At 35.5% G+C, this 25,335-nt stretch overlaps 1 protein-coding gene across 6 annotated transcripts in view; it reads right to left on the reverse strand.

The window, feature by feature from the left end:
• The window catches only part of ZNF326 (zinc finger protein 326), a 36,450-nt gene that overhangs the window by 6,384 nt on the left and 4,731 nt on the right, over window positions 1–25,335 (reverse strand). For 2 of the 6 annotated variants that reach the window (XM_045897230.3, XM_054512753.2), the window contains exons 3-11: window positions 19,347–19,382; window positions 19,140–19,251; window positions 16,594–16,999; window positions 14,007–14,205; window positions 11,769–11,880; window positions 6,749–6,896; window positions 4,991–5,090; window positions 2,672–2,802; window positions 944–1,039 (exon numbers count right to left, since the gene is read on the reverse strand). In XM_045897230.3, the coding sequence (XP_045753186.1) occupies window positions 944–1,039; window positions 2,672–2,802; window positions 4,991–5,090; window positions 6,749–6,896; window positions 11,769–11,880; window positions 14,007–14,205; window positions 16,594–16,999; window positions 19,140–19,251; window positions 19,347–19,382 (1,340 nt within the window). Of the gene's footprint in view, window positions 1–943; window positions 1,040–2,671; window positions 2,803–4,990; window positions 5,091–6,748; window positions 6,897–11,768; window positions 11,905–14,006; window positions 14,206–16,593; window positions 17,000–19,139; window positions 19,252–19,292; window positions 19,383–25,335 lie in introns of all 6 variants that reach the window. The other 4 variants (XM_064588860.1, XM_064588859.1, XM_064588861.1 and 1 more) reach the window with 3 other exon arrangements.

The following is a 25,335-nucleotide window of genomic DNA, read 5'->3' on the forward strand; positions in this document are numbered from 1 at the left end:
TAAAAATCCTAAGAAGCAGTGTGCCAGGGGTACCTAATTATTCACATCTGCGTTTACTAACATTCAGCACAAACCTCCTCCTGGCCTCCTGATTCCATGAGGGAGCTTTTTCTGAAGCAGCATATCTGACTTCCCACTTTCCCTCCAACTTTTATCCAAGGAAGAACAACTTAACCAATTAATATGCTTCGAAGAAGAAACTGGGCATGTAAAACTTAGTCCTTTCTTGGTCCCCTCTTTTGGGTCTTCCTAGCAACAGACAGGGTGCATTCTAGTCTATTGTAGGCCAGGCCATGTGGTAAACTAGGGGAAGCCTACTGCTGTCTAGCTGAACCAGTAACAGAGGCTGAGGAGAGGTAAGTTTATCTAACTTAGAAGTGAAATAGAAAAGGTCCACAGTAACTACACACGTAAGACATATCCCCAAGCTGTCCTTTCTTTAAAAATCAAGAATAGGGGTACCTGGGTGGCTCAGTCAGTTAAGCATCTGCCTTCTGCTCAGGTCATAACCCTGGGGTCCTGAGATGGGGGCCCGTGTTGGGCTCCCTGCTCAGCATGGAATCTGCTTCTCCCTCTCCATCTGCCCCCTGCTCATGCTCTCTCTCTCGCTATCTCAAATAAATAAATAAATAAAATCTTCAATAAAATAAAATAAAAAATAAATAAAAATCAAGAATAAAGGTGACATTTTGATCTTCTATCAGACTCCTGCATATCTCTCAAATGATCCAGAGTGAGAAAGGGATAAGAGAAGAATGGCTTATTGTTCCCTCACCCAAAAAATCCCAACAATTAGGAAAAAGGATGTTTTACCTATATGCAAGATATTAAGTAAAATTCTTCCTAATGTTGCACTATATTTAGACATCGTAGTTACTATGTCACCATTCAATTATAAAGATACTACGATATAACCTAAAAAGGTTTTGCCGTAAAATCTTACCTTAACAAAACGTTCATATCGTGCCTTCACTATTGGATTATTTAAAATGCTTGTTGCAGTCAAGACACTTTCTCTTTTTATTTGCTCCTTATAAGCCTATGAAAAATAGAACACACTGAGATACTTGAAAACCATACCATGAAAATATTTCTATAATTAAAACAACATTGTATGCTCAAATTCTTAGGATTTAAATGATTTACTTTCTGGCATATTAAGTTATAAAGCAACAACAGCTATTGTGATACAATCTAAATCATCCATGGATTAAAACAATGATTCAGTAAGCCAATCAGACTCATTAAAAAACACTCAGTCACCAAATATGATACACCTAGATCTACTAGATAGCTGCTTTCTCTCCTTCCTATTCCACGTGCACGTCTCCCTGCCCCAACTCTTCCAACTACTAATTTTCATGCTATCAAAAAAGAAAGAATAATTTTTCATACTGCTAGAGTAATTAGTCTTCCTCTGGACTGTAGTTAGCGTAAGACTATATTATATAAAGGAGGAAAGATAATAATATGGAATGTCTAGTTGCCAAAAAGGTGTCAAGGGGATATCAAAAGAGAAGAGAAAGTACAAAGATTTTTAAAAGATTATATGTGCTCAAAGTGGCTAACAAAGTCTGAGTTAATTGAGAATCACATCAATACAAAATATGAATTTAAGACTCAGGTATGTTCTATTTAAAACTTAAGTCTTTGGGGGCACCTGGGTGGCTCAGTCTGTTAAGTAGCCGACTCTTGATTTCAGCTGAGGTCATGATCTTGGGGTCCTGGGATTGAGCCCAGGGTTGGGCTCCACACTCAGTGGAGAGTTTGCTTCAGGATCCTCTTCCCCCTGGCCCTCACCCGCCCCGCTCGCTTGTGCACATGCATGCACATGTGCACGCATTCTCTCGCTCTCTAAATAAATCTTAAAAAAATAAATAAAACTTAAGTCTTTATTATTTGAATTTTTAAATTTGCTTCTCAAACGAGCTAGTTTCCCACAATATAAACACTTCTTATTTTAAATAAACTGGACTAAATAAAATCAACCAATACAAATGCAGAAATATGCCAATCAAAAAGAAAACAGTACATTTTTCCTAGAATTTCTGAGTAAATTCTACTCAGAAATATAACAATAGATAATAACTGATAATAGTAGTTTATTTTTCCCAGCCATCAGAAAAACTTATGCTATAATCAAATCTTTCTTTTTTGATCTAAAACACACATACACACACTCTCTCTCCTCATAAAACTATTTTGTACAAACTTAAAAAAGTGTTCATGAAAAGAACAATTCAACAGCTATGATTTCCTGAAGGCTTACACTATGTAAGCTTACACTACGTAAGGCTTATACTAGTCAGGCACCATTTTAAGTGTTGTTTATACTTTAACTTTATCTTTAAACAGTTATGCAAGAGTAGAATGATTATCCATCTCTATTTTACAGGTAAGGAAACTTAGACAAAGAAAAGTTAATTTCCTTGCTTACCACATGTTATATACTGAACCAGAATTCAAACCCAGGAATTCTTGCTCCAGAGCCCAACCTTAACCACCATGCTTAACTACTATGCTACACTGCCCCTCTAGGTAATCTTTATAGTTTTTTACACAGATTAATAGGCTGTATGGAAGCAGGTTAGGTGTGAAACAATGATCTTTAAAGGACAATAAAGGACTGATGAATAATTCAATGACTTAATTAAGACAGATCAAAACTTACCTGCTTCCCTTTGATATGATCAGGAGATTTTAGGTGCTGCTGCACAGAGCTATGTAAAGCAGGGATATACACACTGCACGCACTGCAGTGAACAGTCTCTACTTTCATCATGTGATCATCTGCAGTAACACCTACAAAAGAAAGCCAGTTATTAATAAGAAAAGTAATGATTTACATATTCTTATTTCTGACAAAACAAGTTTTTATTATTTTGTTTCCATGGTTATTTATAACCCCTTCTTCCCAAAAAAGGATCGAAGTATGTAGGTTATGTTAAGTTTTTCTACCACATCTCATAAATCTACACATATAGTTTAAAATATGGATAACAGATAAAATTAGAAAGTATAATTACATTATATTTCCTAATCATGTTATACAATCATGTTCTGAGGCCTAGAAGTCCATCCCCTAAAAATATAACATAAAAGAAGACAAATGTTGATTTTTTAGTAAGAAAAGAATTTCCATAATAAATGTGGGTGGGGAGGGATAGGAAAAAAGATGTCAAGATTGGATTGACAAGAAACAAAATACATGTTGGATCCTGAAAACTGTGATCAAGATTTATTATAGGTAAAGATGTAAATATATGCAAGGGAAAGGTGTGAGAGAAAATGGCACTTTATGGGAATTGCAAGTAATTCAGTATGGCTGGGGCGCTAAGAATAAAGAAAGGACAAAAGAGAAAAAAGACCAGGGCCAATACCATGGAAATCTTTGCATGCCAGGCATAGGAATTTGAAATTTATCCTGGAGAGGATGGAGAACCAGCTAAAATTCTTAAATTATTAATAAAAGTCATGCAGTAGAATTAGAGATAACACAGACTGGAAGTATGGAAACTAGTTAGGAAAATAATAATTGCCAAGAGAACAGATAGAGATTTGAACAAATGTAATATTTAAGGAGGTAAAGAAGCAGACCTGAAAGATATTTAAAAGACAGAAGTGATAAGATACAATGTTACAGATATAGTAAAATAAAATTACTTAGGGCTAACTTCATACTCCTAGAAGGCTTTGATCATGGGGCCACCTTCCAAGGTAGATAAGAGACAGATCAACAGGGTTTTTGTTATTTTTCCGTATGGGGTGGAGGATGCTCAAAGAGTATACAAATTTTTTTGATACACGGATTTTGTGAGACTGCTAAAGAGAGAAGGCAGTGGGCAGTTGGATGTTCGAGACTAGGGTTCAGAGGAGAGATCTGTGCTAGGGATATAAATGTACAAGTAATCAACATATAGGCGTTAGTTTACTATCTCTGCAAATCAAATCATGAGGAAGGGATAAAAAAGAGAAGATCATGGAACTAAGGAAGAGCAGCGGGAAATACCAACTTGTAAAACCCTCATGGAGAAAGAAAAGCACAAATAAACAACAGCAAGGTAATAAAGATCATCAGGACAGTGATATACCACAGAATCCAGGGGAGGAAGCAGATTCACAAAGAAGAGTAAAAAATGCTGCAGAAGTAAGATAATGATTCAGAAGAACCTGCTGAAGCTGGTGTCAGAAATCTCCATCAGGGCGCCTGGGTGGCTCAGTTGGTTGAGCGACTGCCTTTGGCTCAGGTCATGATCCTGGAGTCCCGGGATCGAGTCCCGCATCGGGCTCCCTGCTCGGCGAGGAGCCTGCTTCTCCCTCTGACCCTCCCCCCTCTCATGTACTCTCTCTCATTCTCGCTCTCTCAAATAAATAAATAAAATCTTTAAAAAAAAAAAAAAAGAAAAAGAAATCTCCATCAGAGCAGTTTCAGGAGACCACTGGTAGCAGAAAGTGTTCTACTGTGGAAAAGTAGTAATGGGCAGTGAATAAACAGATCAGTGTGGACTATGCTTAAAGAAGCATGGTTGTTCAAGGAGAAAAGCAAGTTAATTAGTTAGGGAAACTAGTGTCTGTTTTTCTTTTCTTTTCCTTTGTTTCTTTGGAGAGTTTTTTTCTTTTTTAAAGATGAAAGCGTAGGCTTCAGAAACAGAATCAAAAAAGAAAGACTAAAAAACAGAAGAGTTCACTATTTGAGCAGAAGTCCTTAAAGAGATGAGAAGGAATAAGACAGAAGAAAGATGGAAGAATTCACTTCCATCTAGAGGAAAAGCTGGTTTTTCTTGTAACAAGTGAGAGACATAACGGTAGATAGTGATAACTTATAAGCATGAGAAGAGGAAGTCAAAGGAGTTCATTTCTAATAACCTACTCACGGCTACCACATTTGACTATGAACTCAATCACTCTAGAAGGCATCATTTACACTGAAATAGGGTATGGTATGTAAAAAAAAATGTAAACTTCCAAAATAATTTGTTTAAATACTTACCTTCCATAACATCTTTTTCAATTATTTTAACTACTTCTGTTTGATTATTTGTCTGTTGCTTACGAATAGATGTTTTCTTGAATTTATTCACCATACATTCCTATAAAACAAATAGGAAGAAAGCCAAAAAGTTCTCAGTGAGCACTTAGAATACGCTTAGCAGCAAACTCAGCCTATGGAAGATAACCTCTGTTACAGAAGAACTAATATCTGTTCTCAAGGAGCTTACAATTCAGTTGAAAAAGACTATCATAAAATACAAAGAAATTACTAAGACACTTATAAAAAGTATTTGCTTTCAAAATGTATTTTATATCAACAATAGCCAACCTATGGAAAGAGACCAAATGTCCACTGACTGATGAATGGATAAACACAGTGGAATATTACTCAGCCATCAAAAAAAAGGAAATTGTGCCATTTGCCATGACATGGATGGAGCTAGAGTGTATTATGCTAAGCGAAATAAGCCAGTCAGAAAAGGCAAATACCATGGGATTTCTTTCACTCATATGTGGAATTAAATTAAATTTGGAAACAAAACAGATGAACATAGAAAAAGGGGGGTGGGGGGAGAGAGAGAGGGAAACAAACCAAAAGAGACTCAACAATAGAGAACAACCTGAGGGTTGATGGAAGGAGGTGGGTGGGGGATGGGCTAGATGGGGGAATGGGCATTAAAGAGGGCACTTGTCATGATGAGCACTGGGTGTTGTATATAAGTGATGAATCATTGAATTCTACTCCTGAAACCAATATTGCACTATATGTTAACTAACTAGAATTTAAATAAAAATTTAAAAAGAAAAAAATGTACTTTAGGCATAAAGAACAAGAGAAATCAAGGAGAGTTAAGAGGTCTTCTCAAAGCAGTTGAGTACTTAAGTCCTAAATGACAACTAGGAACCAGTTAAGGAATGAAATTACAGAAAGAAATGTTTATAAAGGTACACAATTCTGCAAGGATATGGAGGAATGAATGATCATTGTATTTCTAATCCCATAACAATTGCATGCTTTTGTCCAAATTAACTTATGTACAATTAGCAGTCTAGCTCTAGTCCCCTCCTTAAGCATCCCTGGCCCCAACTATCCTCCCCTTCTTCAAACCCCCCGCCTACATTCTCACTCCTGGCCCTTCAACTTAACTGTGCCATCTGTGGATATACGAGAGTGTTCTCTTTCCAATTACCGTTAGTTCACAGAGGGTGGTATCTGTGTCTTTGGTCCCTGCACAGCACCTTTTGTTAAGCATTCAAGAAAAACTGTTGAACTGGTGACCACACACTGATAATATAAAGGACACCAAACAGACACTCACTCTCTGGCTCTGAATTCAGACTGCCACTTAACTGAGTCACTACACTGCTTTGAGCATGATCTTTCATGATAAAAAGGAGTTGTGCTGAGGCTCAAATGAAACAATGAATGAAAGTACCCAGCACAGCACAAGGTACAGAGTAGACTCTCAGTGAATGATAGCTGATTCTGCATCAATAAACAGTTGTTAAAGGAATCCTTTTCCTGACACCTCTGCTAGAAAGTAATGTGAAAAACATAAAATCATCTCTCAAATTACAAATCTAAAATCTATTACAGAGGAATTCACATCTAATTCTGAGCTAATTTTTTTTAAGAACTCTTTAAACAGTAAACTAAATTTTTAGAAACTTAAAATGGGAGAGAGATGGGAAACTGAAAAAGTAAAAAATTAAGATATCAGATAAAGTGCTTCTCATTTTAAAAACAGCTACTTACATGCAAAAACTCCATAACTACTTTATCAAATTTGGTTTGTTTCTGAATATGATCTAGTGTTTCCTGGTGTGAAGAACTTTCCAGATGTAGTTCAATATCTTTTTCTTCAAATGTTCGGAATTTACAAAATGAACATGTGAATGCCATTCTATAAAGAAAAAAAAAGTTTTTCTTTAAATATTACCTTATTTACTTAGAGTTCATAAGACCACACCAATAAAACTAATTTTACCAGCATAAATGATTTCCTTTATTCCATTTTATGGTTGATCTAAATTTAGTTGAAGTCAGAAAAACCAGTATTTATTTAAATACCTATTTGGACAAAACTGTTATTATACCACTTTGCATTTCTGGCCCACCCTGGAGCTTCTGGGTACAAACGATGGAATCAGTGGATCTACTTAATCTAGTCCTAAGCTATCCACTTCAAGCCTAGACTAGTTAGAAAGCCAAAGCAAACTTCAAAAAATATCAAGTTCCAAAGTTCCACTACTTATTTTATTTTCTGTTCCACTCTTAGCTTGCAATCCACCAAGGCAGTATCAACAAAGCCAGGTGGAACGCCAGACAACCGTAATTCACTCTCCTGGAGCTCTTGGGTGAGCAAAAGCCTGCCCTCTAGGGACCACTTCAGGATGACTGACCAGCCTGGATTAGGAGCCACTCGAATATGAATTTCCCTTTTTCCTCCCATAAAGTATTCCTGCCTTATGTATTCTTGTTATTTCCTTTTCCTTGAATTATGACAACAGTTTCTTAACTGGTTTGTCTCCAGTCTCCATTTTCCAACTAATTCTTTATACCACTATTCTATTTATTTTCCTGGTTAAGATTATAGGATAGGATTTAGAGCCTACTCCTGGGTTTATATCCTAGTCCTCTTGTGTGATGTTGGGCAAATTACTTAACTTCTCTGGGCCTCAGTTTTCTGATCTTTATGAGATGAAAACCCTTACAGAAGCACTGTGACGATTAAAAAAATTAACATATAGAAAGCCCTTAGGACAGTTCCTGGCACATAGTAATAATTCAATTAATAATTGTCATTTCCTCAAGGAGGCAACAGCACTTCATTGCTCAAAATACCAGCTTCACGGACTTAAGCCTCAAAAAACAAAGTCAAAACACTTTTAGTTACCATTTAAGAAGGTTTTTAATCTCTCCTGTATCTTTTTGGCTTTAACCACTAAATACCGTTAACAGTATCTGGCACACGGTATGTCTTCATTATTTAAATTAGATTACACTTTTCAACCCCCACTAGATTCATTTTCAATCTACACAGCTTTCCATTTCCTGAATGTCAATGAAACATCCCTGTTTCTTTGCTTTGACTTCAAGCCATGGCCTCTACCTGGGCTGCCTAACAGCTCCTACTGCAATCCTACCCTCCCTGAGTCAGTTGAAATACCACCTTCAACCATTTCCCTGATTTTCCTGCACTCCTACTGAGAAGTCATCTCCTGTAAGACACTTTGTACTTCTCTTTTGGCACTCTTCCCCATATACTGTTGTTTGTCTATACCTCTCACACCCCTGTCCTCTTCCCCTCAGGTTCCCTTCTTTATTATATTGAAAGCATTCAAATATCCAAAAAGAACGTATCATAAGAATAGTTATTTACTGTCAATCTCTTATCTTCCTAACTCAAAATAAAACTGCTCTGATAAATTAAAATAAGTTTAGACTATTTTAAATGGTTCTTATCCTAAAATGACAATTTAATTGAACTGACATTCTTTGGCTTATATCCTCAGATTTATATTTAGAGTTATGGAGAAAACAGCTAAATGAAAGTTCAGTTTTTTCATTTTCTCCAAGTCACATATTTATTACATAACATGGATATATCCTATCCAAAGCTACAATTTTTAAAGGGGGAAGTATTCATAGAGTAAATAGAAAAATTAATCTTATAATGTAAAACATCTCCAGATTCCTACACACCTGAAACAGAGTTCATTTCAATTTGTTTCCACCCCTGTCAAAAGAAGGAATTCTAGCAACAGTGGCAGAGATACTCATAAGGACCAAATCTAGCTGCCTCTTAAATACTAGAACTTCTTTTCATGAGTTAATTCTTAATTAACTTAATCTTATTGTTTACAAATTATGAGTAACAAATCAGAAAGAACACAGGAAAAAGTTACTGAAGCTGGACACAAAGATTATACAAGTACAGCTGACCCCTGAACAACAGTGGTTTGAAAGGCACAGGTTCCTTGTGTGCAGATTTTCTACAGCACAATTCTGTAAATGTATTTTATCTATCCCTAGGATTTTCTTAATATTTTCTTTTCTCTAGCTTACTTTATTGTAATAGAGTATATAATACATGTAACATACAAAATATGTGTTAAATCAACTGTTTATGTTATCAGTAAGACTTCTAGTCAACAGGTGGCTATTAGCAGTTTTGCAGGAATCCAAAGTTAGACATGGATTTGTGACTGTGTGGAGGGTTGGCGCCCCTAACCCCCACGCTGTTTATGGGCCAAGTGTAATACCGAGCTCACTAAAATCAAAGACAGTCTAAGCAAACAAAAAAATCTGGGAATTCAGATGCCAGTGAATTTTCTTTTACTACATTTTACATGAATAAAATCAACGTATATATTAAAACCAAGTAGTAACAAAGAATATCCTGTTTAATATGGAAGAAAACACAATTTAAAAAATATCTCCATGGAAAGCTCTGCAGATGCTTGCCTTAAAAATGTTATATTCTGAACTAACATAAAGTTTTAGACTTCTAGAAAATTCACTAATGTGTAATATTTCATTCCCCTCATGCTACACAAAACAAATTAACTTTTAAAGAGCAAAACTAGGGGCGCTTGGGTGGCTGTTCAGTTAAGCATCTGCCTTCGGCTCAGGTCATGATCCCAGGCTCCTGGGATCGAGTCCCGTATCAGGCTCCCTGCTCAAAGGAGAGCCTTCTTCTCCCTCTGCCCCTCCCTCCTTCTTGCACACACACACACACACACACACACACACACACTCTCTCTCTCTCTCTCTCTCTCTCTCTAACTCGATCTCTATCTCAAATAAAAATCTTAAAAAAAAAGAGCAAAACTATATTCTGAATAGAAAATACACTTAATTTACTTTTTAAATTTTATAATCTTTATTTTCCTAGGATAAGCAGTAATTTAAGAGAAAGATGATGGAAAAAAAATTACTGTCCTTAAAAAAATTTTTCTTTTCGACTTTTTCATGCGTATTTTACATGTTGTATATATCACTTTTTTTACTTCGCCTGCATTTTCTCCATGTTACTAAAGGCTTTATAACCTTCATTTTCAACAATGGCCTAAGAGCCCATAAACGGAAGTATCAAAACTTACATACACTTGACCACTTGCTATCACTGGTATTTATTTCATGTTTGGAGCTATTACAAACAATGCTGTAATGGCCATCTTTTTAGATTAAACTCTTTTATACTTTTATATTATTTTCTTCGAGAGATCACCAACTATAAAAAAAATTCAAGACATTTTTAAAAACTACTAAATTGGGGCCACCTGTGTGGCTCAGTCAGTTAAGCTTCCAACTCTTGTTTCGGCTCATGTCAGGATCTCAGGGTTGTGAGATGGAACCCCGCATTGGGCTCAGTGCTGGGCGTGGAGCCTGTTTAAGATTCTCTCTCCTTCTCCCTTTGCCCTTCCCCTCTCTCCCTCTCAAAATAAATAAATAAATAACCTGCTTAATTGCTTCCCAGTAATTATAACCATATTATTTGGTTACCAACAAATTATAATAGTGTGCTTTGACTGTTTCATTGTTAGTAAATCAATGTTTCTTTTCTCCTCACTAATAAAATGCCATGCTATTATTTAAATTTCCAGTTTATCTTACAGTGAGTTTCAACATTTTCCTGAAAATTATTAACTAGCTGGTGTTCCTTCAGCCAATCATGTATTGAGCATCATGTTTTCTTCCTTTTTAAAAAACACTGGTCAGGGGTGCCTGGGTGGTTCAGTCAGTTAAGTATCCAACTCTGATTTCAGCTCAGGTCATGATATCGAGCCCCACATCGGGCTCCTTGCTGAGCATGGAATCTGCTTAAGATTCTCTGTCTGCCTCTGCCCCGCCCAACTCTCTCTCTCTCTCTCAAAAAAAAAAAAATACTGGTTGGGTGATATTTATCTTAGACATTAATCATTTCTTGTGTTTATAGTATTTTCCAAGTCTGTTTGCTTTCAAGTTTTAAATTTTTATTTAAAATAATGTGGTCATTATTTCCTTTGTAATTTATTCTGTAACTTTTAAGCCTGGGGGGGGAAACTTCTGCAGCGATTATTTATAAATATTCTATTTTAGTTTCCTGTTATTTTCCATTTTGTAGGTTCTTTAATCCACCTGGATTTCATCTTCACTGGTATAAGAGGATCTAAACTATTTCTCTTATTATTCAGTTGTCCAAGCAATCCCTCTCCCCCCATTTTTAAGCAAGTCCCCTTTTGTTTGCAACCTCTTCTTTATTATATATTATATTCTTACATATAACACAATTTTTTACAAGTTAATAATTCTATTATACTAATAACCTTTTTCTGGTACCACATATTTTTGACTATTATAGCTTTGTAATGTTTCAATTATCTAGAAAAGCTAGTACCTACTCATTTACTCTTCTTTTACAGAATCTTCTTTGGAATCAAGATTCACAAAACCTGTTACATTTCTAAATATTTACTTTTCCTATCCAAGAATATCACTGTCTCCATGTACTCAAATCTCAAGAAGACTTTGTGGTTTTCTTCATGTTATGACATGTATTTCTTTTTAATACTGTATTTCCAGGTATTTTTTATTTTTGGATTACCATTATGAATGTAACTCCTTTTTCTTATATTTTCTAAGTACTGACTGCACATAAATACCAAAAAATCTTTGATCAAACCTTTTCATTTGACGCTCATGAATTTTTTCATATTCCAATTAATGTATTTGCATTTTCTAGGAAACCGTTTTTAATAAGACCAATTTTCAGACTCTACTAAGCACAAACCTGTATCCATCTCCGTATTTCTCACTGTTTTTTTCTCTTCTGCGCCTTTGTTTCTCTCGCCGAGCCTCAATTCGTCGCTTTTCTTCTTCCTCATTTTTAGGGTCAGTTTTTGCTAGGATAGCAGCAAAAGTCAAAACTAAAAATCATTTTTCCATTCTCCCTTTTCAGTCTCCACTTCAAAAATAATAGACATGCAAGGTTTACTTGCTGACCACAATCTAAGTTGAGCTCACCAGAAAAATCAGAGTTTGAGATTAACCAGTATTTCTGAAACTCCATTCATTTGAATACCATCATCATGAATTCAGTGCTTTTAGATAATTTTTTCATGTTCATATGACAAACTACACAGTAATTATAATTGTAGAAGTTAAACCGGTGAATCACCTAGTATAGTACTAATCAGTCATGAACATCAAAATTACCCAGATACTTTTTAAAAATGCACATGCCCTGGGGCGCCTGGGTGGCTCAGTTGGTTAAGCCTCCAATTCTTTGTTTCGGCTTGGTCAGTATCTCAGGGTTTTGACATGGAGCCTGCAGCAGGCTCCATGCTAAGCGAGGAGTCTGCCTGAGATTCTCCCCTGCCCCCGCTCTACTCCTCCCCCCAGTTTGCACTCTCTCAAATAAACAAACATATCTTTAAAAATGCACATGCCCTGGTCTACCTCTCCTTATTTAGGATGGAATCAGAACATCTATATGTTTTAAAAGGCTTCTCACATGAGGCGCCTGGATGGCTCATTTGGTTAAGCGACTGCCTTCAGCTCAGGTCATGATCCTAGGGTCCTGGGATCGAGTCCCGCATCGGGCTCCCTGCTCTGTGGGGAGCCTGCTTCTCCCTCTCCCACTCCCCCTGCTTGTGTTCCCTCTCTCGCTGTGTCTCTCTCTGTCAAATAAATAAATAAAATCTTTAAAAAAAAAAAAAAAGGCTTCTCACATGATTTTGAGTTTTGTCTTGGGTGTTATATTTATTGTTGGGAGCTATTGTTGAGGATATAGTATTATCCCAATACACAGAATCCCCTTTAGAGGACAAAGGGAAGACATTTTTCATGGTTCCTGATACCAGGAAAAGATGTTTCTTCCTGATACCAGGAAAAGGTGTGTTTCTTCTGGAAAATTAATTTGCTTTTAATCTTGTGGACATGACAACTCTTAGAGATATTCACATTTCCAACTTTACATTGTTAAAAAAAAATTTTAAAAACCAGCTGACCATAGTTTTATGAATTTTTTTCTGGACTCTCAGTTCTGTTCTGTTGATCTATATGTCTGTCCTTGTGCCAGTACCACAAGGTCTTGATTACTTTGGCTTTGTAGCAAATTTTGAAATCATGAGTGTGAGTCTTTCTATTTTGTTTTTCTTTTTAGGATTGTTTCCTCTATTTTAGATGCCTTGCAATTCCCTATGAACTTTAAAATCAACTTGTCAATTTTTGCAAAGAAGTCAGGTGGAATTCTGACAGGGATTGTACTAAATCTATAGATCAGTTTGGGAGTATAACCACCTTAACAATGTTAAGTCTTCAGGTCTATGAACCACTTACTTAGTTTTTCCATTTATTTAGATCTTCTTTAACTTCTTTCAACAACATTTTGCAGTTTTTGAGGTATAAGTTCTACACTTCTTTTGTTAAATTTATTCCTGAATATCTAGTCTTGTTGATGCCAGCATGAATGAAATGGTTTTCTTAATTTCATTTTCAGATTGGCTCTTGATTTTAACAATGTAAAGTTAGAAATGTGACTATCTCTAAGAGTTGTCATGTCCACAAGATTAAAAACAAGTTAATTTTTCAGAAGAAACACACATTTTCCTGGTATCAGGAACCATGAAAAATGTCTTCCTTTTGTCCTCTAAAGGGGATTCTGTGTATTGGGACAATACTATACCCTCAACAATTGCTCCCAACAATAAATATAACACCCAAGACAAAACTGACTCAAAATCATGTGAGAAGCCTTTTAAAACACATAGATGCTCTGAGTCCATCCTAAATAAGGATTTAGGGAAGAGAGGTGGCCCAGGGCATGTACATTTTTAAAAAGTATCTCTGGGTAATTTTGATGTTCATGACCAATTAATAACTACACTAGGCGATTCACAAATCTAATTTCTACGATTATAATTACTATGCAGTCTGTCATATGAACATGAAAAAATTATCTAAAAGCACCAAATTTTTAAAAAATTGGAAGTACCTTAAGCCATAGCAATTATGTTTTCTTACTTACTAGGTGATTTGCTGAGGCTCATCTTCTCCACAGGTTTTGCTAGCTTGGGTTTCTTGATAAAGGTTCCACCAGGCTTATTAAATGGTTGCATCATTTTTCTCTTTATTCCTCTTGCAGCAGCAACTGTCACATTGGTGGGTTTGTTTTGATAGTCAACAACAATTCCAGGTCTATGAATGCTTCCAAAATCACTCATATGCTGCAAATTTGTGAAATCAAGAAATATTAGCATAGTATCCAAAGATAAAGTAGGAATTCACACAAACTTTACGTGTTATCTATCTAATAACTTTCACCTGAAAATTCCCCAGAATGTAACTAAATTTTACATGTCACTCTGAGTAAACACATTGAAAAGCTTTGAATTATTACATGAACTCAAATCCAGTGAATTAGTATTTTTATTTCCAGTAGAACAAATATGGATATTTCCTACTTATTTTTTTATTTGTACCATTCAAAATTACTTGAGGTCATAAACAACATATGTGCCTGTCAGAATATTACCACTTGTACAACTCTCTGACAACTCCTCTTCAGAGTTCCTAATTGATGTTTTCCCATGAAAAGACCTTAAAAGACATCTTTATTTCACTAAAACCTGGCTTAAAAACTAAGATGCATAAAGAAGACCATATCTGAAGTCTGAAGTAAAAAAGATCCAGAAATCCTTTAGGATTTCTCCCTGTTGAAAAAGGGAATGAGAAGGCGAGATGGAACATTAGTATGAAATAGGAGAGTTAAAGCATAACCATGCATCAACTTCCAGGACACACTTCAGATAAAGAATTACATCTGACGTTCCATTCACATTCTTACCTAGAGAAACATATTCTGACCCAGAAGCCCAAGAAGCGAAAGTTTACAGACGAAGAGTCATGCAACCAAACGACTCTTGTGTCCCTTCCTCTTCTCTTGTCATTAACAAAATCCACTACACCAAGAGGCCACATGTCCACAGAAATTTATTCTGCTAATCTTACTTTTAGAAGATAAAGATTGAGGAGTAATCTGAAGAGAAGGATCCAATGGGAATTGTACAAGTGAAGATTAAAAAAGAAAGTCCTGTTGGTTCATCTACTTCATTAACAGGAGAAAAGAAAGAAAAGTCCATTCAGACTAGAATGGTGAACACAAAGTACAGGAATGCCTGTTTTTCTATTGTGAAAACAAAATTAATATTTGAAGTTTCATTAAGAAAAAAATCATTTGCCTAAAGTAATATACAGCATGGAAAATGTTAAGTGTTTTTCAAATTTTCAAACTGGAATTGATTTTCAACTTCAAAAACCAAAGCCTACTACCCCAACAATTTTCAATTAACCTATAGTCACTAATTATGGTAGAATAGCAACATATCAGTTGCTTACATTTATGTATTATGCTTAGGAATCCCTAGCTAACCTAGTAGACTTGAATAGATTAGTGTTACCAGGTAATTTGTAGAGTCACATTAGAAATATCTTCATTAATTATCCATTAAAGGTGCAATGCATTTTACATTAAGTAAAGGGTAACTGTTATAAATGCAAAATTTCTACACAAAAGTGACAAACTACACTCATGTACCAAAGGCTAATGAACAGTTAAAAACGTGTGCCCTACTACATTTTTTTTATCAGAAGTACTTTCCTCTGCAAAGAGAATATTAAGAGTAACTGACTTAAAAAAAGAAAAAAAAAAAACATTTCTTACATTAAATCAAAAATACAGTATCCTTCATATGACCAAACTACAAAACTCCACAATCTACATACACTTACTAGGTAAAATTTCATGTCAGTCAAGTTACCTAAGAACATAAGTCATTATCTTTATACTATGTCCTGAAATAAAACACTTGAAGACTAGTATATTTACTCATGTAAGCAATGATTTACAAAATATTACTTCCTAGGAAGGAGCGAGAGACATGTTTGTACAGGTAGGAACTTATTTCTCAATAGTATAAACTAGTGACACAAGGGAAAACAGAACACCCAGCAATGGGACATATGGCAAGAGAGTGAGTTAGTAATTATACTGACCACAGATCATTCTACAACCTATTAAACATATCAACTTCTTCAACCATGTAAACATGGCTAAGCTACCCTCATCTATCACCAACTTTTAGTCCCTTGTGTTTAATGTGAAATATGGAGCTCTGAAGAAATTCTATGTGCTAGAGTTAGCAGCAAAGTATAAACATTTTATCATACATTGCACCTTTAACCTACTCAAAAACTCCAAAGGGTTCAGTTACCTTTTACAATAATCCAAGAACTGTCCCACCAGCAAAACTGCTAGTGTTTACAAGGAAAAATGCAACTCCTTTTAACCCCTTTTAGACCAAAACCTAATATCCTCACCTTTTTAATAAAGGGAGATTTGGCAAAACTTACGAACAATCATCTCACACTGCCACTTATTTTCTGAAGTGCTGGAAAATCTTTTATAGGCAACCTAAAAATTATGCTTATGATTGAACTTTTGCTTCAAAATACACTGGGATGAACAGTGTTTATTCTAGATGAAAACCATGGTCTTGAAAGGGTTTAAAAGAGTGACTAGTGAAAAGAATCTGAAAAGATTCTGTTGTACTTACTCCTCGGCCTCGGCCTCTGCCTGTTGATGGTCCTCCAAAAGCATCATAGTTTCTGCTTCCAAACGTACTTTCAGGATAAGCAGGCGTTCCTCTCCCCCGAGAGCCTACAGGTGCAGGCTTCATATGGGGTGAAGAAAAACTGCTGTAGGAAGAGTAATTCTCTCTTCCTCTGTCCTCCATAAACCCAGGCCTCAATTTTGAACGGGAGTAAGGTGCTTCCCAGCTAGACCCGCCCTGGTTTCTACCTCCGAAAGAGTCAAGGCTATTCCGGTAGGAGCTCTCAAATCGACCACCATAACTACCTCCGAAGCGGCTTTGTTCGGGTTCATTAAAACCATAGCCAGATCTGTACAGATCTCGCCCACCCAGAGAAGACCTGGAGTCGTAAGACTCATAAGGTCCAAACCTGGAAAAGTTGCACAGTGAGGGAAAAAACAAAAGTAAGCTTACTAATGTTAGACAATTCAAAAGACAAATTATCAGATGACATTTATCAACTAAAATTCATTTATACCATACTGGTTTGCACAGTTCTACTTTTATTCACACCTGATTAGGGCTGGGCAGTTCAACATGAGACCAGATAGAAAGCTATCTGAGTCAGTTTTTAAATATGAATTGAGTTAAGTAAACCTTAGCTTAAAAATCTGCTTTGTAGCAGCTTTTCTATTTTATTAAAAAGATTTGTCTGTTGGTATTTAAGCCCAGCCCTAGTCTTGGAAAAAGTCATTTACTAAAGTTCACAAACTACTCAAACTTTCTTTGAATCCATCCCTAGTATTGGAAAATACCAAATATTTACAATATTTTGGCGTTCAATAGGGACAAAAATTGAAGACTACACTAATATAAGCTATGTGTGACACAAAAGAGATCCTTTTGCACCCCCAATAATCTATATCACAAAACTGCTTCATTGTGTCTATAGCAGTCAAAATTTGGAGAATTATCTCTGGTTATGAAATTTGATATCCTGCCCAGCTTTGGGTAAGGTCAATAATCAACCCTCAGTCACTTTCCACTTGTAGACTAGCAAATCTAACAAATCTAAAAGGATAAGCACATAAAATAGAACATAAAAGTAAAAGACCACCAACATATACCCTCTGCACATAAATTATCAAGGCAGATGAGAAAGAATACATTTTAAGTCTTCAATTATTTAAAAAATTCTTTCCTGGCAGGAAATTATCACATAAAACTACTCTAAAAAAGGGGAGCACACAGTCTCCTCAAGGTTTTAATAGAGTCAACAGAAGAAACAAATCATCTTACTTCTCACAAATCCAAAGCATGGATTACAAAAGTTGCTTGATATCTTACAACATAGTTTTATAAAGGCCCACAATTACACATGAGATAAACAATAACATCTACATAGTTTATGCACAACACATTTACAATGCAATAGGGCAATAACGGATATATTAAAACATTTAAATGTGTTACATTATTTCAATTATTTACAGATCACTAAACAGAATGTACTATTTACTTCTGAATCCTGGTAACCATATAAAAATTATTCCTCTTTCCAACTCTTTTTAAAACATCTATCACATAAGCAAAATTGTTGTATCTGTTCATTTTTTTTATTTTCCTCTACTATAAACCATAGTGGCACACTTGAAGCAGAAAGAAGGAAAGTAAGCATCATTCAGTCCATCCTTAAGGAATCCAGATCCTTCAACTTATGAAGAAGGAGGATAGTTTCAAATGTTACCTAACTAGTTATATTTAGTAGAAATATCTGTGCCTCAAAAGGTATACCGCCTTTGCCTGAAATGTGGTCAACCCTAAAGCCTATACTAGTTCAACTAGTGTTAAGCTTTACAAGGTATCAACAGTGAAATATAAAAACAATCTAAACTCTAGTGCATTAAAATAAAAGAAGGTATAGTATTCATGGCTTTGATACAATGCTCCTAGCTTAGAGCACAGTGTTTTTGGTATAAGTAGTACCTGCCAATAAATAACCTAGACATGAACTTAAAGAACGTTTTATTATTACAATATGTTCTTACAACTTACTCTAAAATTGAAATTGAAAGAATAACTATCTTAAATGTTTCTCAGAAACTGAATGTTGCTAGACTGGTTCAGTTAAACCCATTCCAGTCAAAGACTACTTTGCTGCTTTACAGAACACCCCATATTAGAAAAGATACTTTTAAAACTCATAAAGAAAAAAACTTCACAAATAATATTTCCAATAACATTTTTATATCATTTGTTCAGAACATTCTGAATGATAAGGAGTTAAAAGTAAAAGAAGTAAAAAAAAAAAATCACTACTGAAGACAGAAAATCTTACTCTACTGTATTGAAATGAAAATAGCTACTTGAAGTTTTCCTAAAATAATGTCTGTCAGTGATCCTGAGATAATTTTTAGAACCATTAATTAACACCTTTAAACATTTAAGGTGATTATTCAATACCAAATAGTGAAGTTCAAGTATCATAACATGCGTAAGGAATACTTAAATTAAAATATCCAGAATCTTATAGTCATCTAATTATTTGGCCAAGTGATTAAGCAATTTACCTGCTACCCCCACCACCACCACTGTGATTGTCCATGCCATATGACTGGTTTAGGTAGGAGTCCATGGATCTTTGACCCCCATAGGATCCATGGCCATAGTCACGGTCCATCCCTATAAAGAGTTTAAAAAGAAAAAAATTAAATGATGCTCACCTTTACTGGCACCCAAAAGAAGAATTTTTAGATAAATATCCTTGAATGTCAGACCTCCATAAGATCCGGGGCCATAATCACGATCCATTCCTGAAACAGAGTCAATAACAAAAGGTCAGTAAGATATACCATTCTCTTTGGGAATCTTTGCATAAAACATGAGATACTCATATCAGTTATCTGAGATAATAATTCATCAATAACATTTAAGCTAAACTCACACTAGACATGGACGGAAAAAACTCACAGAATAATCTACTGAAAAATCAGATTTGCTAAGAAAACGTAATTTTTCAAAAAAAAATTATCAACTAAAAAGTTCTATGTTAGAATTATTTTCAATTTAGCCAATATTTACTTGACTAGGGTACTCCTTTAAGGTTCTGTATTAGGAATGATACAGTATGTAATCAATAACAAATAATTCCTACTCTCAAGAAAAGTCAGCATTTAATAATGTCAAAAAGAAAAATTTTTGTTTTAAGTATAGTTTTTGCAAATAACTGTCCTCAAAATGTCTAAAAACCCAGAAGCAGCCACATTTTCAACTAGCCTAATTTCAATTTGTTCATATATTAACTGAAATAGACATTTTTAAAAAGTAAAATCACGGAGTAGGGGGCTAATCTGTGGTTCTACGCCCGTAAATAATAACAACTCAACAAACATTTAAATCCTCAAATACTCTGAATAAAGGGAATGAATGTGAACTCTAGCAATTCAAAACACTAAAAAAAATTCTAATACATTAAGGGTACTGAGTATATTTTATTACACTGCAATTCCACCTATATCCCAACCTCTTACATGAAAAATACAACAAGAGGTAATAAAATGAATTTACTACGATTTTAAAAATGAAAAAATTTTAGAATCATTGAGAATGTGTCCTATAAAGTCCTTTAAAATCCTTTATTACCACCCTCCCCAAATTTTATGCACTAATAAATACAATAGTATACATAGAGCAAATACCTTAATTTGTATTTTTTTAAACACTAAATTTTAATTACAATCACTTCAATATTGCTGGTCCTAACAACAACAATAATGACAACAGCAACAACTTCACAAAGATACCACGCAGAATCTTGCAACTTTAAAGCTGGAAGCAATCTTATTTTATAGATTTAAGGATAAAATTCAATCTTATTTTATAGATTAGGGAGCTAAAATTGAAACAGATGAAATGATTTTCCCAAAGTTCAGTAAGTATCCACCCCTCCAGCTTTATGCTGTTGCTTTTACGTGAAACACTCTCCTCTAAAACCCCAAATATCTGCTTCTTGAAATCTCATCTTTTAAAGTCCATTTCAAATACTAACCCTTTTCAAGAACACTTCTAGTGATACTGTCTCAGTTGATCATCATCTCTTTCTTCTAACTATCTACAAGTCTGTAGCTCTTATATGATGCTTATGATACTCTGCCTTATATTCTGAGACTTGTGGCCTCATCTTAAACGTACACTAGTCTTGTGGTCAGAGTCTGATTTTTATTAATTCTCTTATACCCCAGAGCCACAGTTCTCAAGGAATAGTTGTTCACCACTGGGAGGTGCCAGGGCCCTTTCAGGGATCCACAAGATCAAACAATTTTCATAAATAATACTACAACATTATATGCCTTTTTCACAGGGTACTGGTAGGTAAAACTGCGAGTGCCACAGCACAAATCAAGGCAGTGGCACCGAACTGTACTAGCAGCCAATGCAGTCCTCAACACGGCACACTTGCGGTAAAAAATAATAAAAGAGAACTGCCATCTCCACTTACAAAAGTCCTTGATGAAGCAGTCAGAATTATCAGTTTTATTAAATCGTCACCTTTGAGTACACTTTCTCTCTGATATTCTCTAGTAAAACAAAAAGTACACAGAAAGAAAGCAATTTTGCTGCATACCAAAGTAGCACAGTTTTCTCCAGGAAAAGCCATTGTGCAAGTGCTTGGTTAACTGAATTAGCCACTTTTACAAGGAAGACTATTTTTCCTAGAAGGACAGACCAACATTCAAAAACTAAGGTTGTCCGACTTGAGCATTTGGCAGACATTTTCTCAAAAATGAACAAAGTAAAACTGTCAGTTCAAGGAAAACAAGTAACAGTACGTGCTGCCAATAATAAAATTTGATCTTTCAAGTGAAATTTAGAACTTTATAAAACTTGTACGTACCAATATGCATAACAGAGCACAAAAAGTTTATCAATATGCAGAAAGTACTAATGAGCTCTTTTACACTGTTTTTTTTTTTCATACTAAGACTTCCTATGAGGTACGTAATTTACATTTACAACACATCTCAATTTCAACTGTCTACATTGCAAGTGCTCTATGCGGGTAATGGACCATATTAGACAACACAGTTCTAGACTAATAGAATAGCCAATTATTTGTCTTTAAAGTTGGTAACTTATGCTCATACCATCACAGATAGAGGGCAATTTTGAAATTAAAATAAAAATTTCAAACTTAAAAGCCTTCTTCTAAGCCTCATATTAAAAATAATCTTAAGGAGCAGCTCAGGTGGCTCAGTAGGTTAAGCATCCAATTCTTGGTTTCACCGCCGGTCATGATCTCAAGATCATGAGACTGAGCCCCACCTTGCGCTCTGCACTCAGCACAGAGTCTGCTTGGGATTCTCTCTCCCTACCCTCTGCCCCTCCCACTGTTCACTTGCTCTCTCTCTAAACGAATAAATAAATAAAATCTTTTTAAAATATAAATAATTATAATCTTAAGAGTTAGGTTCAGTTCGGTACACAAAGTAAAAAGTCTTGCATTTTGTTATTTCTGCCAATTTCAATTTTGAGCTCACAGAGGCTGTATTTGGATATTAAATCCTTTTGTTTTTTATTCTGTGTGTTTTTATTTCACTACAGTCATAAATTACTAATATTTCTTGAACACCCACCTTTTGCCAGGCATTGTGGAGTACACAAAAATTAAGAGAGCCACCTTTACATGGCAATGACTTTGGCTTATTGTTCATAGTACTGCTATTATTCAGTTAATTAAAAAGGAAAGAAGGAAAAGTCTTTATACTGTATGTAATCAGTGTGATTATAGGGATATAGATTCTATAAGATGACTGCTTATATATGAACAATATTCTTCCAGGTTACCAAATGAACTTAAAAATCACTTTAAAAATAAAACTGTAAAAATATAACATTATACCTTTACTATTAATATTAAATGAAACTAATTCACTCAAAAATAAAACTGACCTAATGTTTTAAATCAAATCTATTGTTTCAATCACTCTATCATACAAATAAGCTCAACAAATATTAAAACTTAGTTACAATTAAATCACAAGGAATGAGCTGAGGAGTATAATAGGAAAAAACAACTGAATTAGGATCAAAATAATTAATGAGGTGTGTGACACTAAGTCTTGAATGGGACCACTTTTCACCATATCCACACTTCCAGCATCCTGCTACAGGCCACCAGCATCTCTCACTTACATTACTTCAACAGCCTCCTAACTGGTTTTCCTGCTTCCACTTTTGCTCCCTTTGTTTATTCTGAAGAAAATAGCCAAAATAAGTCTGTTAAAGTTTAGGTTTAAATCATGTTCAATGCTTAGTAACTTCCAACGGCTTCCCATCTTACTCAAAGTAAAAGCCAAAGCCTTAAATAATTTGTAAGGCCCTATACAGTGGCTCTGAACCAAGGACAATTTTGCCCTCCAGGGGACATTTGACAATGTCTGAAAGCACTTTTGGTTGTCAAAACCGAAGGGCAGGTGCTGCTCACATCTAGTGCAAAGGCAAAGGATGCAGCTAACCAGTCTAAAATGCACAAGACATCCCCCGCAACAGAGAATTATCTAGTCCAAAATGTCAATACTGCTGAAGTTGAGAAATCCTGCCCTATATAATTCACCCCATCATTTCTTAACTTCATCATCTACTATTCCCCCTTATCACTCCAGGTATACCAGGCCCCTTGCTGTCCCTAGAACACAGGAAGTATACACCCATTTTGGCATCTGCTGCTGCCTCTGCCTGGAATGCTCTTCCTCTGTATCTGTACCTCTCAATCCCTCCACTCTTTCAGGTCTTTATTTCCTATTCTCTCTCTTAGATATAAACAAATTATCTTTGATTTTCAATGCCTCTGGCTACAACTCTTACCACTCTAACCTTGTCTTAAGACAAGGTGGGGGCGCCTGGGTGGCTTAGTCGTTGGGCATCTGCCTTCGGCTCAGGTCATGATCCCCGGGGTCCTGGGATGGAGCCCTGCCCACATCAGGCTCCCTGCTCAGCGGGGGATCTGCTTCTCCCTCCCCCACTCCCCCTGCTTGTGTTCCTGCTCTCGCTATCTCTCTCGGTCAAGTAAGTAAATAAAATATTTAAAAAGAAAAAAAAAGACTGTTCAGCAAAAATCATCTGCTCTAGTCGAAACATTCTTCTTAAGTCTAGGAGAACCTGAGTGGCTCAGTTAGTTAAGCGTCCAGGTCTTGATCTCAGGATCATGAGTTCAAGCCCTGTGTTGGGCTCCATGCTGGGCATGGAGCCTATTTACAAAGAAAAAAAAAAACCCAAAACAAAACAAAAAACAAAAAACCATTCTTCATGAGTCTCTCTGAACCACAATGTACTCAACCCTATCTTTATTCCTGCTTTCCCTCTATCTGGAATGCTCTCCCTCTTTTGTCTGCTATTTATATAAGAAGTTATTATGAAGCAGGAAGGAAACATGGAAACACTGGAAATACAACTTCCTTCCAAGAAGTGGTATGAAGGGAGTTTGGAACTTGACAGGTTTTCCAGTACCTTTTAATTCATCTCAGTCACTGAAAAATACAACGCTAACAATGAATTGTATTGATGGCTTCATTTGGTAACTACACATCTTTTATATTCTAAAGCCTACAGCATTCTTCCTCTAGATAGGCCCATAGCTTGCATCCTCACCTCCTCAAATGTCACCTCCTTAATAAGTCCTTCCCCCAACAAACACACACATACTAACACCACCACCCCTTCCCTCTGTCGTTTTTCTCCTAAGCAATTATTACCATCTAACATACAATATATGTTACTTCTTTATCTTGTTTACTTTCCATTTCATCCCACTAGATTGTACGCTCCCCCCAAGGGCAAGAATATGGGCTGCTATATTGCCAGCTCCTAGAATAGTATCTGATATACAGCATTCACTCAGGAAATATTTGTTAAATGAAGTCAAATTATATCTCTGAAATTAAGCTCCTCATGTATAAAATATAGATAACCTATACCTCAAAATAATGTCAAATAATGATCTTTAACCAGCAGTGCATTCCAAAATCATTCAGAGTACTTTTTCATAACATGCACAACTAGGGACCACTTGTCTCAAATTAAGATTCAAGAGGACTAGAGTATGACCTGAAGAGATATACTTTGAAAAAGCTCTCCAGGGAAATCTAACAATCACAATGTTGGAACTTACATTAAGAGAAAAAAATGAAAGTCATAACATTAGTAAAACATTAATCTAAAAAAATATATGCATCCCCACGTTCACTACAGCTTTATTTACAATAATTAAGATATGGAAACAACCTAAGTGCCCACTGAAGAATGAATAGATAAAGAAGATGGGGTATAGATATACAATGGGATAGGACTCAGCCATAAAAAGGAATGGAATCTTACCATTTGCAACAACACTGATGGACCCTGAGGGCATTATGCTAAGTGAAATAAGTTACAAAGAAAAACAAATACTGTATGGTTTCACATGTATATGGAATCTAAACAAACCAAAAAAAAAAAACCACACAAGCTTATTGATACAGAGAACAGATTGGTGGTTACTAGAGGAGAGGGTAGAGGTGGGCAAAGGGAAGCAAGAGGTACAAATATTCAGTTATAAAAAAAATAAGTCATGGAGATATAATGTATAGCATGATGACTGTACATTAAGAAAACAAACTTCTGGCCTGGTATGATTCTGCATTTCAAAGTCCTACATTTAGACATTAAGTCCAACTCTCTGGTAAACACTACTAGAAACTGAAGCCTTCTATCATTCCAAATGTCTCTCTT

Source organism: Mirounga angustirostris, unplaced genomic scaffold, assembly GCF_029215605.1.
Source record: "Mirounga angustirostris isolate CCGP_5_RB_7025 unplaced genomic scaffold, mMirAng1.0.hap1 SCAF_4, whole genome shotgun sequence".
Classification (NCBI taxonomy): Eukaryota; Metazoa; Chordata; class Mammalia; order Carnivora; family Phocidae; genus Mirounga; species Mirounga angustirostris.